This window comes from Bos taurus, chromosome 10, assembly GCF_002263795.3.
Source record: "Bos taurus isolate L1 Dominette 01449 registration number 42190680 breed Hereford chromosome 10, ARS-UCD2.0, whole genome shotgun sequence".
NCBI lineage: Eukaryota > Metazoa > Chordata > Mammalia > Artiodactyla > Bovidae > Bos > Bos taurus.
The window spans coordinates 20,279,309-20,298,654 of NC_037337.1; the positions used below are offsets into that span (position 1 = coordinate 20,279,309).

Consider the following 19,346-nt stretch of genomic DNA (forward strand, 5'->3'; position numbering starts at 1 on the left):
GTCAGCATTTGACAGCATTTAACAATATTAAATTTTCCTACCTGTAAACAAAGTGTCTCTCTCCATATATTTACTGTATATTAAATTTCTGTCAGTTTTCAGCTTATAGATCTTTTACTCCTTTTGTAATATTTATATTAATACCTAACTAGTTCATATTTTTCATGCTGTTGTAAATTTTGATGTTTTAAAATCCCAGATTCCAGTTGTTCTTTACTAGTTTGTATATATTTAGTTTTCATTTATTGATCTTGTATCCTGCAGTTGTTCTAAAATTCATTTGTTAGTTCTAGGGAATTGGATTTTCTATATAAATGATCTTGTTATCTGTGAATTAAGATAGTTAAGACAGTTTTCATCTTTCTTTCTAGTCTGAGTGCTTTTTATTTCTTTTTCTTGCCTAATTTCAGTGGTTAGAACTTCCAGTATAGTGTCAAATAGAAGTGGTGATATTCTTGTCCCTTATCTTAGAGAGAAAGCTTTTAGTCCTTCACTGTTAAGCATGATGGTAACTGTAGTTTTTTCATAAATGCCCTTCATCAACTTGAGGAAGTTCCTTCTATTCCTGGTTTGCTGATTTTTTTTTTTTAATTCACGAATGGATACTGAATATTGTCAAATGTCTTTTGTACATTCTTTCATTTATTGAGCAGTCATCCTATGATTTTTCTTTTTTAGTTTATTAACATGGTGAATTACATTCAGTTCAGAATACTTCCTAATTTCTCTCTTAATTTCTTATTTACCCATGGGTTGTTTAGAAGTTCAGTTCAGTCACTCAGTCGTATCCCACTCTTTGGGACCCCATGGACTGCAGCACACCAGGCTTCCCTGTCCATCACCAACTCTCGGAGCTTGCTCAAACTCATGTCCATCAAGTCAGTGATGCCATCCAACCATCTCATCCTCTGTTGTCCCCTTCTCCTCCTGCCTTCAATCCCAGTATCAGGGTCTTTTCCAATGAGTCAGTTCTTCACATCAGGTAGGCAAAGTATTGGAGTTTCAGCTTCAGCATCAGTGTTTCCAGTGAATATACAGAACTGATTTCCTTTAGGATGGACTGGTTGGATCTCCTTGCAGTCCAAGAGATTCTCAAGAGTCTTCACCAACACCACAGTTCAAAAGCATCAATTGTTCGGCGCTCAGCTTATAGTCCAACTTTATAGTATTTAGAAGTACATTGTCTAGTTCCAAAATATTTGGGAACCTTTTCAGAGATCTTTCTGTTTCTGATTTCTAACTTAATTTTTGCTCAGAGAACATACTTTAAAATTTACTAAGACTTGTCTTATGGCCCAGAGTTTGGTCTATGTTATAAATGCTCTGTGTTCACTTGAGAAGAAAATATATTTTGCTGATATTGAGTGGTGCGCTGCTGTGCTTAGTCACTGTCATGTCTGACTCTTTGTAACCCCATGGACTGTAGCCCGCCAGGCTCCTCTGCCCATGGAGATTCTCCAGGTAAGAATATTGGAGTGGGTTGCCATGCCGTCTTCAGGGGGATCATCCCAACCCAGGAATCAAACCCAGGTCTCCCACATTGCAGGCGGATTCTTTACTATTTGAGCCACCAAAGAAGTACAAGAATACTGGAGTGGGTAGCCTATCCCTTCTCCACAGGATCTTCCCGACCCAAGAATTGAACCAGGGTCTCTGGCATTGCAGGCAGATTCTTTATCAGCTGAGCTACCAGGCCAAGCCTATTGGTATTGAGTGGAGTGTTGTGTAAATGTCAGTCAGGTCATGTTGGTTGGTAGTGTTGTTCAAGTCTACAATATGCTTGCTAATTTTCTGTGTACTTGTCAGTTATTGAGAGTGGGTGTTGAAATCTGACTGTAATTGTGGATTTGTTTACTTTTCCTTACAGTTCTATCAATTATTGTTTCATGTATTTTTATGGTTTTTTACAAATATTTTGTTATATTTTAATGAAGCTGGTACAGATGATGTCCATTTAAAACCTATGTATCCCAGGCCAAAAAGTATAAATAAAGTGTTCTGTTGTATATACTTCTGCATGAATAACTTTAACTGCTAATGAAAATTAGAACTTTTCTGGGATCTTTTGACAAGATTTTTCTTTCATCTTAAGATGCTTTCTTTCAGTGAAGCCATCTTTGGAGTTAGTCGTTATTCTCACCACCTCTGTCATCTTGATGCCAACCTGGTATTCCACTTCTTTGGGTCCAGACCCTCAGATGTTACCTTGGAGAAGGAAATGGTAACCCACATTTTTGCCTGGAAAATTCATGGACGGAGGAGTCTGGTAGGCTACAGTCCATGGGGTCACAAAGAGTCGGACACGACTGAGCGACTTCACTTTCTTTCTTTCTCAGATGTTAAAGGTAGCTTCAAGTTAAGGAAAGGTCATTTTTCCACAGTTCAGTTCTCTGAAAGACTTCCATCTCCCACTGAAAGTCTTAGACTGGGAGTGAAGCAGTCACATGCTGCAGGACTGATTGGAAAGTCATTATATAACACTTGCAATAGTTGATCTTATTTATCACAAGCCTGCAAATCCACAGTTCTGGGAAAGGTGGCCTCTGTGCACACATACGGTTTTTAAAAGGGAGAGTGCAGTGTGAGGGGGGCTGAGCTTTGATCGGGCTTCCCCGGTGGTGCAGTGGTAAAGAATCCGCCTGCCAGTGCAGGAGACATTGGTTCTGTCCTTGGGTCAGGAATATCCCCTGAAGTGGGAAATGGCAAGCCATTCCAGTATTCTTGCCTGGAAAATTCCACGGACAGAGGAGCCTGGGGGCTACGGTCCATGGAGTTGCAGAGTAGTTAGACATGACTGAGCATGCATGCATGAGGTTTGATCACCAGATCAACACAATGAAAACAAGCAATAACAAATAATAGGCACTAGAATTCAAATTACTAGATACCTTACAGAGAAGGGGTGCCAGTTTTCAATTCTGGTTTAAACACCACATTATAGAAGCACTATTTTAAAAAATAAAAAAGGATTAAGGGAAAAAAAATAAAAAGAATATCGAAACCATTGAATGACCCCCTGTTTGTTCCTGATAAACTTAAATCACATCTTCTCCCTTCAATCCCAGGTCTTTTGGAGTATGATTATTACCAGTGCTCTGGCCTTCAAAGAGAAACCTGGTTGAATTATGTGAATTCCCTGTCTTTGACAGTTGCTTCTTTGAGTTTCTTGAGATATGTCATCATTTTTCACTTTGAAGTGAATCTCACTGCTATCCTGTCCAGTAACTTTGAGTTTAATATGTTCTCCTCTCTTCTTATCCCCCAAGTCCTCAATTGAAGATTTTGCCTTCTGGTCAGACATGATGATGGTGGCATCCCTTGCTGTCTCTGCACAGCAATGGCCTGTGTAGGCAGAACCTTGCCTGCTTCATGTATTTTTAAGTTCTTATTGGTGATGTAAATGTTTAGGATAATTATGTCTCTTGATTAATTGACTCATTATCATTATGAGATGATCTTTTTTATACCTTTTGATGATCTTGCCTGAAATTAATATAGCTATTCCTGCTTTCTTTTGACTAGTATTCAGTTCAGTTCAGTAGCTCAGTCGTGTCTGACTCTTTGCAACCCCATGAACTGCAGCACGCCAGGCCTCCCTGTCCATCACCAACTCCCGGAGCCTACCCAAACTCATGTCCATTGAGTTGGTGATGCCATCCAACCATCTCATCCTCTGTCGTCCCTTTCTCCTCCTGCCCTCAATCTTTCCCAGCATCAGGGTCTTTTCAAATGAGTGAGCTCTTCGCATCAGGTGGCCAAAGTATTGGAGTTTCAGCTTCAACATCAGTCCTTCCAGTGAACACCCAGGACTGATCTCCTTTAGGATGGACTGGTTGGATCTCCTTGCAGTCCAAGGGACTCTCAAGAGCCTTCCCCAACACCACAGTGTTAGCAGTGTGTATTTTTCTCACCCTTTTGTTTCTTATATGTTTATATTCATATATAGTTGTGCCTTGTCTTCTCATCCTGTTGTCAGATTGTCTTTTATTGAAATGTCTAAACCATTTACATTTAATGTGGTCATTGAGAGGGTTAGGTATAAGTAGTCTTGGTATTTTCTTTGTTTTTGTCCCACTTGTTCTTCCTTTTATATTCTTATTATTTTGGATTCGTTAAATATTGTTTTTAATCCCTTATATCCATCTACTTTTAAAGAAGATATGTAGACATAAATAAGTAAATACAAAAAAAAAAAACCAGAATTGCTAAGAATTGGTGTGATTGGGCATAGTCATGGACAAGAATTGGACTTGTTCTGTTGACCAGTGCCAGCTGCAGGCATTGCAGTTTTCGGTGTATCTCATCAATTTGCTGAGCATACCTCTCAGATATTATGGTTTCGCCAGGATTCAGAATTCAGTCTGTAGTAGATCAGACTGGCAGCAGACCACCAAACAGTGACCCCAGTCTTTTGTGGTTCAAGTTTGGCTTTGGGAAATACTTTGGAACTTCTACTTAGTCCAGCCACTGAGCTGGTCATCGCCGGTTGTCATATAAAATCTACTTTTCATCACACATTACAATCCAATTGAGAAATGGGTCATTGTTATTGTGTAGAATAAGAGAAGATGACACTTCAAAATGATGATTATTTTGGTTTTCACTGCGCTCACGAGGCACCCACTTACCAAGCTTTTTCACCTTTCCAATTTGCTTCAAATGTCTAATGACTGGAGAATGGTTGACGTTGAGTTCTTCAGCAACTTCTTGTGTAGTTGTAAGAGGATCAGCTTCTATGATTCTCTCAATTGGTCACTGTCAACTTCTGATGGCCGGTCCCTGCACTCCTGATCTTCAAGGCTCTCATCTTTGCAAAACTTCTTGAACCACCACTGCACTGTACATTCTGTAGCAGTTCCTGGGCCAAATGCTTTGTTGATGTTGTAAGTTGTCCCCACTGCTTTATGAGCAATTTTGAGCGCAAATAAGAAAATCGCTTGAATTTACTTTTTGTCTAACATCATTTCCTTAGTTTTAAAATAAATATAAAATGAACAGTAAGTAATAAGTCTTTAGCAAAAAACATAGTGATAAATGTGCATTAAAATGATGTATAATATAATCACATTTACGAATGTATTGCAGTATCAAATGGTAAAGTTCAACTGTGCAAAACTGCAATTACTTTTGCACCAACCTAATACCCGATTTTGGAGAAGGCAATGGCACCCCACTCCAGTACTCTTGCCTGGAAAATCCCATGGACTGAGGAGCCTGGTGGGCTGCAGTCCATGGGGTTGCTAAGAGTTGGACAGGACTGAGTGACTTCACTTTCACTTTTCACTTTCATGCATTGGAGAAGGAAATGGCAACCCACTCCAGTGTTCTTGCCTGGAGAATCCCAGGGACGGGGGAGCCTGGTGGGCTGCCATCTATGGGGTCATACATAGTCAGACATGACTGACATGACTTAGCAGCAGCAGCAGCAATACCTGATTTGGATAATGGGGCCGGGAGTTGTTGGCAGTTTTTGGTAGGATGGTCAGGAAAGATGTTACTTGGAAATATGATATTTAAGCAAAGGCCTGAAAAAGATCAAAGAATGAGTCATGTGGATCTAGGATGAGACAATTTCAGATAGAACAGTAATTGTAAAATCCCTGAGCTTTATAATCATTAATATGTCTAGCAGGTTCAAGAAGCAGCAAAGAGGCCAGTGCAGCCAGAGCAGCATGGCCAAAGTGACATGAGAGCAGTGAGGTAATGGAGGGCTAGATTGTGGAGCACCTTGCCTGAGTCTCTGAAAGAAATGGAAAGCTGCTATTGGGTTTTGAGCTAGAAATGACATGACCTGACTTAGGTTTTAAAAGGATCACTCTGGAAGATGGTACTTTAGGACATTAGTCCGCCATCTTCTTGGATCCCTGGCCTGCTGAATAAAGTCTGTATTCCTTGCCAAAAAAAGGACCACTCTGGCTACTTTAATGAGAATAAAATGTGTTGGAAGGGGAGAGCAAGAATAGAAACTGGAAAGCCAGTTAGGAGGTTATTATAATAATCCAGCTAGAGATGATGCTAACTCAGACCAGACTTGTGAGAAGTGGTTAGATTCTGCATATTTTGAAGGACTTGTTCTTGGATGTGGGTATGCAAAAAGTACAGGATTCAAGAATGATTCCACAGTTTGACCTAACAAAATGGAAGTATAGAATTATATTCTGAGGTAGGAGGTGGGAAAACTGTGGGAGTCAGAAACCTACAGCAGTCTGGTCCATGGTAGATGTCTTGTGCCTGCAGCCTTGCAACCTCCCCTTTTGGCTACAAAGAGTGGGCCTTGGACCTGGAACACTTACTTAGCAAGAGATAGAGTCCTCACAGCCTGTGCTTCTAAGTTCTGCTTAAGCGTCATATGGCAGCTGGCCAGCTGCACTAGCTGCACTGCTGTATCTGTCCCCTGGGGAGAGAAGGAGGAGTCGTTGTGCTACAGCCTTGACGGGTGAGTACCGGCCAGCTGCCCTCCATGGCCGCCTAGAGGGATTTGCTGGCCATGGGGGAACCAGCCTCCAGTACTGAGCTTGATCAGATACTGTTTCCTCCACTGCTTGACTGTTGTTTTCCATTGTGACTCCAGTACCACGATACAGTGAGCAGAAGTGTTTGGCTTTCTACTTCTGGTGACAGGCAACAGATGCCACTTGCTTGACAATTTGTGAATATTGAATGAATGGGAAGATTTGGATGTCAAGTTAAGGGCTGTTAATTTTGAGATGACGGACTGTTAAGTACCAATTACGTGTAAAAGTTTGGAGACATCCCTGGTGATCCAGTGGTTAAGACTCTGTGATTCCTACTGCTTGGGGAGCTAAGATCCTACATGCCACATGGCACAGCCAAATAAAAAAGATGTAAAAGTTTGAAGGTCAGGGGAGAAAAAAATGATAAAATTATTTGGAAAGAATTGTCATCGCCATAAATGAGTGTTTCTGTCCAACAAGAAAGATATATAAAAATGTTCTAAACAGCCTTATTTGCAGTAGATTTACACTGGAAAACAATATTCATCAATAGAATAAAGAAAAATAAATTGTGATATAGTCATAGAATGGTATTTTACAGTAATGATAATGAACTCAGGTACATGCAAAATGGATGAAGCTAGACATAAAAGAATTCTCTATGATTCTATTCGTATAAATAAAACCAAAGCATGGTGTTAGAAGTCAGGATAAATATTATCTTAGGGGGAGGAGGGAGAAGGTAGTGATTGGGAGATAGCACTAGAGTAATTTCTGGATGTATGTGTGTGTTAGTTGCTCAGTCACGTCCGACTGTTTGTGATCCCGTGGACTGTAGCCTGCAAGGCTCCTCCTTCCATGGGATTTTCCAGGGGATCTTCCCCACCCAGGGATCAAACCCACATCTCCTGCATTGCAGGCAGACTTTACCATCTGAGCCACCATCTCAACATGGTGTTTTCTTTATCATCCGTCATTGAACTGTTCATTTAAGTGTTGAGCACTTTTTGGGACATATGTTATAGTTCTTTAAAAAAAATGTTTAACTGTCATGTTAGAATATTGTCTCCCAAAGAATTTGTTTCAGGCTCCAGTTTCAATAGCTATGCTTGATTGCTAGCTATCCTTGCCGTTTTAAGTGTTCATGAAAATTACAAGGTAGTCTGTTTAAACTATGATGGAAGAGCATTGTACAGATAACTGAATTCCTAATATTGGGAAAGAGGCTGAATAACAACCACTGAGGGAAATAGTGCAGGGTTTAGCATACCTTCTTTGGCATCCAGAATGTTACTCGATTTTTAATTTGGAATTTAAAGTGAATTAGAGAAAAGTCTAATTTTCCCCTTCAGTCTCTCCCATCAGGAAGTTTCCATAAGCCTCTTATCCTTATCCATCAGAGGGTATACAGAATTAAAATCACAATCATAGAAAACTAACCAAACTGACCACATGGATCACAGCCTTGTCTAATTCAATGAAACTATGAGCCATACCTGGTAAGGCCACCCAAGATGGACAGGTCATGGTAGAGAGTTCTGACAAAACGTGGTCCCCTGGAGAAGGAAATGGCAAACCACTTCAGTATTCTTGCCTTGAGAACCCATGAACAGCATGAAAAGGCAAAAAAATAGGACACTGAAAGATGAACTCCCCAGGTTGGTAGGTGCCCAATATACTACTGGAGATCGGTGGAGAAATAACTCCAGAAAGAATGAAGAGATGGAGCCAAAGCAAAAACAACGCCCAGTTGTGGGTGTGACTGGTGATGGAAATAAAGTCCGATGCTATAAAGAACAATATTGCATAGGAACCTGGAATGTTAGGTCCATGAATCAAGGCAGATTGGAAGTGGTCAAACAGATGGGAAGAGGGAACATCGACGTTTTAGGAATCAGTGAACTAAAATGGACTGGAATGGATGAATTTAACTCAGATGACCATTATATCTACTACTGTGGGCAAGAATCCCTTAGAAGAAATGGAGTAGCCATCATAGTAAACAAAAGAGCCCAAAATGCAGTACTTGGATGCAATCTCAAAAGCGACAGAAGATCTCTGTTCATTTCCAAGGCAAACCATTCAGTTTCTCAGTAATCCAAGTCTATCCCCTGAACAGTAATGCTGAAGAAGCTGAAGATGAATGGTTCTATGAAGACCTACATGACCTTCTAGAACTAACACCCAAAAAGATGTTCTTTTCATTATTGGGGACTGGAATGCAAAAGTAGGAAGTCAAGAGATACCTGGAGTAACGGGCAGATTTGACCCTGGAATACAAAATGAAGCAGGGCAAAGGCTAACAGAGTTTTGCCAAGTGACATTACAAATTAAATCCCATCTCAAGAAAAACACCAGATTTTGAGGGGTTATAAAAATGGAGTATATGGCTTAAGAAACAGACTCTGTAGTCTGACAACAACTTGTAAGGTATTATTCCCATGTTACAGAAAGGAAATTCAGGCTCAGAGATAATGATTTATTAAAATGTAACTCAAAAGTGGTTGACTCAGGCTCCATATCTCTCAATTCCTGATTTAGTATTGTTGTTTTAAAATATTGGTTTTAGTTATATTTTTTAAAAAGTTTGGTTTTTAACTCCTGTACGAGGAGAAACTTGAAACTATAGGGGAATGATTACAGATTAAATGAGGGGAAGGGAACATTTAGTTTGGAAGATGAATGTAAGAAGATAGTTTGGTTTTAACTATCAAAACTAACTAACAGAAACATCTTAAATACGTTTTTCTCTTTCTTTTTCAAGGTTTTTGACTCCAGTGAAGAATCTGGGCATCTTGTTCTCACCATAGTTATATCGGGGCATTTCTTCATTTCCCAAGGACAGACACTGTTGGTAGGTTTTATGCATATAATATGCATATATGGATATATTTCTTTTAAGCTTTACATTAATTTTGTATCCTTAAGGTTCTTCAGTCTCATTGAAATTTATCAGGTTCAACAAATTAAGCATTTATTGAATGTTCTATAATAGAAATAAAAAGATAGTATTTCCTGCCATTAAAGGGATTTTTAGAGTTTTCTTGGGAGTCAAAATGGATCAGAGGGTTAAGATGAATCAGTATTATAAAGGATTCTTCATTGGGGAGATTGGGTTGAAGACAGGTTAGATTTATAGAGAAATGGATGGAGAGTTTTCCAGATAAAAAACATGTGCAGAGGAATTGTTGTTTAGTAACTGACTTGCTCTCAGTTGGTTGTTGATGTTTCAAGTTGTCTCTACTGCTTTACAACCCATTTTGAACTCAAATGAAAAATTTGCTCAAATTTGCTTTTTGTCTTATATCATTTCTATAGTCTAAAATAAATAGAAAAAAAAAACCCAAATAATAAGTCACTGAAAACTGAAAGTGAAAGTTGCTCAGTCGTGTCCAACTCTGCAACACCATGGACTGTAGCCCGCCAGACTCCTCTGTCCAGGGAATTCTCCAGGCAAGAATTCTTGCCTGGTAGCTCAGACAGTAAGGAATCTGCTTACAGTAAGGAATCTGCTTACAATGCGGAGACCCAGGTTCAATCCCTGGATCAGGAAGATTAAAGAAGGAAAAGGCCACCCACTCCAGCATTCTTGCCTGGAGAATTCCCTGGACAGAGGAGCCTGGCAGGCTACATTCTATGGAGTCACAAAGAGTCAGAAATGACCAAGTGACTGACACTTTCACTTCCACTTCAGTAAATCATTAGCAAAAAACTTAAAGCAAGAAATGCACATTAAAATGGTGTATAACATAACCACATTTACTTAAGAATGTATTCCAATATCAAACGGCAAAGTTCAACAGTGCAAAACTGCAGTTACTTTTACACCAACCTAATAATTCTCTGTGCTATACAATAAATCTTTGTTCTTTATCTGTTTTATATATTGTAGTTTTATCTGCTAATCCCAACTCCTAATTTATCCTCTCATCTTTCCCATTTGGTAATCATGAGTTTGTTTTCTATGTCTGTGAGTCTGTTTGTAAGTAAGTTCGTTTATATCATATTTTAGATTCAACATATAAGTGATTTATGATATTTGATTTACTTCACTTAGTATAATAATTTCTAGATTCCTCCATGTTGCTGCAGATGGCGTAATTTCACTCTTCTTATGGCTGAGTAATATTCTCTTATGTCTTGGCTGCTATGAACATGGGGTGCAAGTACCCATTAGTAGAATTGCTGGATCATATGGTAGTTCTATATTTTAGTTTTCTGAGGAACCTCCATACTGTTTTGCATGGTAGTTGCACCAACTTACATTCCCACCAGCAGTGTAGGAAGATACCCTTTACTCCACACTCTCTCTTGCATTTGTTATTTCTTGACTTTTTAATGATAGCCATTCTGACCAGGGTGAAGTGATACCTCATTGTAGTTTGGCTTTGGTGTTTCTCTAATAAGTAGTGATGCTGAGCATCTTTTTCAGGTGTCTGGCTATCTGTCTATCTTCTTTGGAGAAATGTCTGTTTTTAAATTGGGTCATTTGGTTTTTTGTTGTTGTTGAGTTATATTATCTGTTGGTATATTTTGGAGATTAAACCCTTGTTGGTCACATCATTTGAAAATATTTTCTCCCATTCCATAGGTTGTATTTTCATTTTTTAATGCATTGATTCGGTCCCACTTGTTTGTTTTTATTTTTATTGCCTTAGGAGACTGACCTAAGAAAACATTGCTACGATTTATGTCAAAGAATATTTTGCCTGTGTTCTCTTCTAGGACTTTTATAGTGTCATATCTGATATTTAAGTCTTTTAATGGCCTTTGTTTTAAAGTCTGTTTTTGTCTGATATGAATATCACTACCCCTGCTTTCCCGTCATTTCTGTTTGCATGAAATATATCTTTTTCTAATTCCTCACTTTCAATCTATGGGTTTATTTCACCCTAAAATGGGTCTCTGCTGCTGCTGCTGCTGCTAAGTCACTTCAGTCGTGTCCGACTCTGTGTGACCCCATAGACGGCAGCCTACCAGGCTCCTCCATCCCTGGGATTCTCCAGGCAAGAACACTGGAGTGGGTTGCCATTTCCTTCTCCAATGCGTGAAAGTGAAAAGTGAAAGTGAAGTCGCTCAGTCGTGTCTGACTCTTCAGGACCCCATGGACTGCAGCCTACCAGGCTCCTCCATCCATGGGAGTTTCCAGGCAAGAGTACTGGAGTAGATCGCCATTGCCAGAAGCCAGTAGGCAACATATTGTAGGCTCTTATTTTATATCCAGCCTGCCACTCTGTATCTTTTATTGGAGCACTTAGTTCATTGAAATTTAAAGTAATTATTGATAGATATGTATTTATTAACATTTTAAATCTTGTTTTCCAAAAGCTCTAATTTTATAAAAATGCATAACATTAAAAATGTTTTTCATTCTGAATACACATAAACACAGATATATCATAGAAAACTTATGGAATAAAGAAATATATAAAGGAAAAATAAAAATCTCCTTGTTTGAAAGTTCATTTTTTTAAATTGAAGTACAGTTGATTTACAGTATCATGTTAGTGTCAGGTATATGACAAAGTGATTCAGTTATATATATATTTTTCAGATTATCTTCCCATTATAGGTTATTACAAGATATTGAATATAGTTCCCTGTGCTATACAGTAAATCCTTGTTGCTTTTCTGCTTTAAATATGCTAATGTGTATATGTTAATCCTAATTTATCCTTTTCTCCCCCTTCACCTTTGGTAACCATAAGTTTGTTTTCTGTGTCTGTTAGCCTGTGTCTGTTCTATGAATAAATTCATTTAATTGTCTTTCTCTATCTGACTTACTTCACTTGGTATGATAACTTCTATGTCTATTCACATTGCTGCAAATGGCAAAAATTCATTCTTTTTATGGGCCAAGTAATATCCATTGGGCACACCGGATCTTTATCCATTCATGTGTCGACGGACGTTTAGGTTGCTTCCATGTCTTGGCTGTTGTAAATAGTGTTGCTATGACTATTGGTGTACATACATCTTTTCAAATTAAAGTTTTCATTTTTTCTGGATATATGCCCAGGAGTGTGATTGCTGGATCATGTGGTAACTATTTTTAGTTTTTTAAGGAATCTCTATACTGTTTTCTATAGTGGCTGTACCACTTTACATTCTCACCAACAGTGCAAGAGTATTCCCTTTTCTCCACATCCTCTACAGCATTTATTATTTGTAGAATAAAAGTTTATATTTGAATTGATATTTAGAAACAAAATGATTAGAGAAACAAGATAGTAATTTCCAGTCAAGGAAATTGTATAAGAAAAGAAATGTAAGAAAAGGCTATTACATCATTTAGCTGTGATTGATATCTATATTGACATAATAAATTTGTATAGATATTTACTGACTATGTAGACATAATATATTCATTTAACAAATGTTTATTGAACAATTACTGTATGCTTGGCATTGTTCTAGGTGCTAGGGATACAGCATTGAACAGCAAAAACAAAAATCCCTGTCATGATGGAGTGTCATCGTTCTGGTGGGGACAAGCAGTAATAAATAGGTCAAATATATTTAAAAGATATGAATTTTTAGTGAATCTCTTACATGTTCTGTTATAATATGGCAGCATCCCACAGTTGTATGCTGTGACAATTCATCTCTCCACTCTAGTGGAAGATAGCTTTATCTTTGAATGTGATATGACCTGCAAAGGCATCTTTGTGTTCCTTGTTATTTTTAAAATTGTAGCACTACTTGGACAGTTGTGCTTTATAAGCCACTATTAGGGCTTATATCAGTTGCCAAGAGACAAGATTTCTTGTTTAACTTCGAAAGTAGGATATTCCAGATGGTGAACTGATGGATGTCTAGCACAAACTAATTCTCCTTGTCACTGTCATGGATCTTTGCTGGATGGTGACAGTAATGCAGTTTGACCTCCTCAGACATAGGGTCCCATCCTATTCTTGTCTCTGCTCCATTCTTTTGCACCAGTAGTAGTTGTTGTTACAAACTTTATATCACACATGGAATGATTTTTGCATGGCAGTGACAAGACCAAGTTTATAAAATTCTAAGACATCACTGTTGAGTTGTCTACCATTTGGTACATGTTGCACATATGTGTATAACTTGGTTAATATTTGTAAAAATCTTTCTTTAAACACTTTTTCAAAAGATACCTTTATTAAGTTATAATTTACATAAAATAAAATTAACTAATTTTAACTGTTCAGTTTGATGTGTTTTGATGAACATATGTATTTGTATAACCACCACACAATCGTAATATAGGACATTTCAATTAATATGAAAAGTTTCCTTGCGCTTCTTTGTAGTTCATTCTCTCTGCCCACCATTGGCACCTAGCAAAACCAATCATCTGCTTTCTGTCACTATAGATTTGCCTTTTCTAGAATTTCATATAAATAAAATCATACAATATGTAGTCCTTTTGTGTCCAGCTTCTTCCACTTAGTGTAATACTTTTGAGAGTCATCCATAGCGTTCATTCATTACTGAATAGTATTCTGTTATGTGGATAAGCCTAATTTGTTTATCCATTCAATTTTTGATAGACATTGGGTTGTCCCATTTTTTTACTGTTATGAATGATGCTGGTATAAACATTTGCATACAGCCTTTTGTTTCATTTTTCTTTAGTAAATTCCCAAGACAGGAACTGTTGCTGGATCATATGGTACATCTGTGTTTAACTTTATAAGAAACTGCAAAGCTGTTTTTCAGGGTTGCATTCCTACAAGCAGTGTATGAGGGTTCTGGTTATTCCATGTCCTCACTGACACTTGGTATTGTCAAGTTTAACTATGTAACCGTTCTTGTACATATGTAGTGGTATCTCATGATGGTTTTAATTTTAATTTCCTTAAAGGCTAATGATATTGACCATCTTTTTGTGTGTATTTACCATTTGTGTATTTTATTGAAGTGTCTTGTTTCTATCTTATTCCATGTTTAATTGCCTTTTCATATTTGAATAAGTTTTTATTTTTTCCTTTTTTCGCATTTCTTTTTTAAAATTTTTATATTGGAGATAGTTGATTAACAGTGTTGTGTTAGTTTCAGGTGTACAGCAAAGTTATTCAGTTATACATATATGTTATCTATTCTTTTTTCAGATTCTTTTCCCATTTTAGGTTGCTGTACAATATTGAGCAGCGTCCCCTGGGCCGTGCAGTAGGTCCTTGTTGGTTATCTGTTCTAAAGGCAGTAGTGAGGACAGGCCAATCCCAAACTCCCAGTCTGTCTGTCCCTGCCACAGTTGCCCCTGGTAACAGTAAGTTTGTTCCCAAGTCTGTGAGTATGTTTATGTTTTGTAAACAAGTTCACATGTATCATTTCTTTTACAGTCTGCATGTAAGTGATATCATATGGTATTTGTCTTTCTCTGTCTGACTTCGCTTAGCATGATTATTTCCAGGTCCACCGTCTATGTAGCTGCAAATAGTGTGATTTCTTCTTTTAGTGGCTGATTTTCATTCTTTTATTCCATTGTGCGTATGTGCCACATCCTCTTTATCTGTCAGTGGACATAGGGGTTGCTTCCCTGTCTTGGCTATTGTAATCTGTGCTGCAGTGAACATTATGGTGCATGTGATCCTTTCAAACCATGTTCTCTGGATATGTGTTCAGGAGTGGGATTGCTAGATCATTTGGTAGCTCAATTTTTAGTTTCCCGAGGAACCTCCATACTGCTCTCCATAGTGGATATACCAATATATGTTCTCACCAACAGTGTCAGAGGGTCCCCTTTTCTCCCCATCCTCTCCAGCATTTATTATTTGTAGATTTTTTGACAGTGGCCATTCTGACTGGTGTGAAGTGATATCTCATGGTAGTTTTGATTTTCATTTCTCAGTTCTTATTCTGATTATAGCTGTTTTATCAGAAATGTGTTCTGCAAATATTTCATCCAGTCTGTGGCTTACCTTTTCATTTCTTAACAGTGTCTCTTGATGAGCTAAAGCCTAAAATTTTAATCAAGTCCTGTTTTATTCTCTTTGTATGCTATGTAAGAAATTTCCATCTACTCTGAGATTGTAATGATATTTTCCTATGTTTTTTTTTCTGGAAATTTTATGATTTTAGCCCTTACATTTAGGCCAATAGCCCATTATGATTTTTTGTAACATTGCATAACATTAATGTTTATTATTATTTTGTATAGTATCCTTTCTTCTCTTCAATTAAAGCAATATGGTATTGAAAACATTACTGTTATGGAACATAATCATGGATCTTAGGGAACCTACTTCTGGAACCTTTGAATTAATTTTTAATATATAGTGAGGGATAAGGGTCTGGGTTAATTTTTTCACACATATATAACAATTGTCCCAGCATCATTTATTGCAGAGTCTATTTGTCATTGAAATTACCTTGGCACTTTTTTAAAAAATCAGTTTTCTGTGTATGTGTGGATCTATTTCTAGACTCTCTTTTCTCTTCCATTGACCTAAATGTCTGTTCTTACTCCAATAACATACTGTCTTGATTACTTTAGCTTTGTTGTAATTTTTGAAATTGGTAGTGTAATTCCTCCATGTTCTTTCTCTAAGTTGTTCTGTTATTTGCATTTCTGTTTAAATTTTAGAGTCAGCCTTCCTGCAAAAAAGCCTGCTGGGTTTTTGATTGGAATTCCTTTGAATCTATAAATCATCTTGGAGAGAATTGACATCTTAATAGAGTCTTCTGACCCATGAGCATGTTATAACTCTCCATTTATTTATATCTTCTATTTATTCCATTTATTCATAAACTCTTTCAGCAGTGAATTTATAGTTTTCACAATAGGTCTTATACATACTTAGCTAAATTTGTCCACAAATACTTATAGTTAGGTTAAAAGAGAATTTTTAAAAATCTCAATATCTAATAATTTGTTGCTAATGAGTAAAAATATATTTGAATTTTTTCATGTTCACCTTATATCCTGTGATCTTGCTGAATTCATTTATTCTTCAGCTTTTTTGTAGATGTTTTGTAGTTTTTTCTACATAGGTGATCTGTTGTCTAAATAGACAGTTTTACATTCCTCTTTTCACTCTACATACTCCGCCCACTCCCTGCTATTTACCCCCAAGATTGCACTGGCTAGGATAGCCTTTATGATGTTGAATGGAAATAGTGAGAGTTGATACCCTTGTCTTGTTCCTGGTCTTGGGAGAAAAGCATTCAGTCTTCACCAGTAAGTATAGTGTTAGCCGTAGGGTTTTTGTCAGTAACCCTTTATGAGATTGGGGAAGTTACCTTCTATTTTAGGTTGCTGAGAGTTTTCAATCATGAATAGGCATTGAATTTTGCTGAATGATATTTCTGTATCTATTGAGAAGTTTTTTTCCTGTTTTAGTTCTGTTGATGTTAAAAACTTTAAAAATATTTAGCTCTTACACATCAGTGTTTATTATAAAAATTTTATTTTTATATTATGTATATGTGTGTGATAAAAATAACACATTTTTAAAAACTTTGGAAAAGATCTTGATGCTCTGAAAGATTAAAGGCAAAAGGAGAAGAGGGCAGCAGAGGATGAGATGGTTAAATAGCATTACCGACTCAATGGACATGAATTATAGCAAACTCTGAGAGACAGTAAAGGACAGGGAAGCCTGGTGTGCTGCAGTCCATGGAGGGCGGGGTCACAGAGTCAGACACAACTTAGCAACTGAACCACAACATTTAATAAACATTTTGCCCCTAAATCAAAGGATAGTTTTGTATGTAGTGTAGTCAGTATTTTCTGGATTCCACAGGAAGCAACACATAGAAGAGGAAACATTTTTAGATTATAGCACATTTCATTTGCAATTTTGTGTTGGTATTACATTTACATGCCCTCTCCCTTCATACTAATCTGGATTGTGATATATTTTTAGAATTTTTCCCATAAAAGGTAGGGATAGGATAGCCATGGAAAGTTTTAGCCACTTCCTTTTTAGTATGAGAATCTAATTATTGGCATGGATTAAAATGCACTGTATTTATACTATCAAATTTTGTAGAAGCTGCACAACTCCTCCCCCCGAAAAAGTACAAACTCACTTTTTTCAGAAAGATTAATTGCTCAGGCCTGGTAACAGCTCCCTCTGTGATGTTATTTTATCGAAATCCAAACAGGCTTTGAGCTCTCTGCTTGGACCTGGGCAGCTATTTAGATTTGATTTCCCTTAAACTTCATAGTTCTTTGCCACCTACTGTGAGGTCCATGGGAACTTAATGCTTCAGATTAAACTGTAGCTTGGCACAGTAGTACCATAGGTTTCCATTTTGCCTGTTAAATTAGCACCTGCATCCATGTAAGAATATTGTTGCCAAAAGGCTCCATGCAGAACCACCACTAGGCCATTCTGTTGTTACTTATTTCAAAGGGTTGGTACAACCAAAAGGCTGGGAGACCTTGGCTCCATCTTCAGTCTACCATGGCCCAAGTTCAACTGGATTCCCCTTTCCAGTCTTGGATTTTGAACAGATTCTCTCTTATATATTGTGGGCTTTTCAACTTTGTTTTTAATCCTGATAAAATACAAACACATGAAACTTACCATCTTCACCATTTTTAAGCACACATGAAGGACATTGACATTTTGTGCAGTCATTGCCAGTTCAGCATATCTCCAGAATTCATCTTGAAAAACTGAAACTCTACTCATTCAATAACTCCTTATCGCCCCTCTCCCAGCTTAGCCCTGGCAACAGACAGTCTACTTTCTGTCTCTGAATGTGACTGCTTTAGTTACCTCATGTAAGTAGAATCATACAGTGTTTGTCTTTCTGTGACTGGCTTGTGTCACTGAGTACAGGGTCCTCAAGAGTCATTTAGTTACAGTGTGTGTCAGAATTTCCTTCTTTTTTAAGGCTGAATAATCTTCCGTTGCATGTATACACCACGCGTTGTTTATCCATTCTTCTGTTGTGGACACCAGGTTTGTTTGCACCTCTTGCCTGCTGTGAGTAATGCTGCTATGAACATGGGTGTATAATATCTCTTTGAGACTGATTTCAGTTATTTTGGGTGTATACCCAGAAGGGTTAATGGAACATAGGGTAATTCTACTTTTTGAGGAACTACCATACTTTTTTCCCACAGTGGCTACCCTATTTTACACTCCCATCAACAGTGCACAAAGATTCCAGTATCTCTACATCCTCACTATGGTTGTTATTTTCTTGGTTTTTTAATTGTAGTATATAATTGACATATACTATTATTAGTTTCAAGCATACAGTGGTTCGATATTTGTGTACATTGCAAAATGATCACCATAGTTATCTAGTTAACATCCATCGCCTTCCATAGTTAACAAATTTTTTTTCTTATGATGAGAACTTGTAAGATCTGTTCTCTTATAGCAACTTCTGAATATGCACAGATCTTCCTTAATATGTGATTATGTCCTGATAAACCCATCATAAATTTAAAATATTCATTCAAAAATTGATTTAATCACTTAGCCTACTAAACATTATGGCTTAGCCTTGTTGATGTTCAGTCGCTCAGTCATTCCAACTCTTTGTGACCCCATGGACTGCAGCACACCAGTCTTCCCTGTCCTTCACCATCTCCTGAAGCTTGCTTAAACTCACGTCCATTGAGTCAGTGATGCCATCCAACCATCTTATCCTCTGTTGCCTCTTCTCCTGCCTTCAATCTTTCCCAGCATTGGTCTTACCCAGTGAATTGGCTCTTCGCGTCAGGTGGCCAAAGTTTTGGAGCTTCAGCATCAGTCCTTCCAATAAATATTCAGGGTTTAGGAATGACTGGTTTGATCTCCTTGCTGTACAAGGGACTCTCAAGAGTCTTCTCCAACACACAGTTTGAAAGCATTGATTATTTGGCACTCAGCCTTCTTTACGGTCCTACTCTCACATCCATATACAACTGCTGGAAAAGCCATAATTTTGACTAGATGGACCTTTGTCAGC

At 37.6% G+C, this 19,346-nt stretch overlaps 2 protein-coding genes across 6 annotated transcripts in view; one reads left to right on the forward strand and one right to left on the reverse strand.

The window, feature by feature from the left end:
- The window catches only part of REC114 (REC114 meiotic recombination protein), a 183,611-nt gene that overhangs the window by 89,563 nt on the left and 74,702 nt on the right, over positions 1 to 19,346 (forward strand). For all 5 annotated transcript variants that reach the window (XM_059890776.1, XM_010809032.4, XM_059890777.1 and 2 more), the window contains exon 2: positions 9,220 to 9,309. In XM_059890776.1, coding sequence (XP_059746759.1) covers positions 9,220 to 9,309 — 90 coding nt within the window. The remainder of the gene's footprint in view (positions 1 to 9,219; positions 9,310 to 19,346) is intronic.
- Positions 2,760 to 3,301, reverse strand: LOC101902111 (small ubiquitin-related modifier 1-like). Its single transcript, XM_059890718.1, has 2 exons — positions 3,115 to 3,301; positions 2,760 to 3,067 (listed from the first exon to the last, which is right to left on the reverse strand). Exons 1-2 carry the CDS (start codon positions 3,299 to 3,301, stop codon positions 3,036 to 3,038), a joined length of 219 nt encoding a protein of 72 aa, XP_059746701.1. The 3' UTR covers positions 2,760 to 3,035.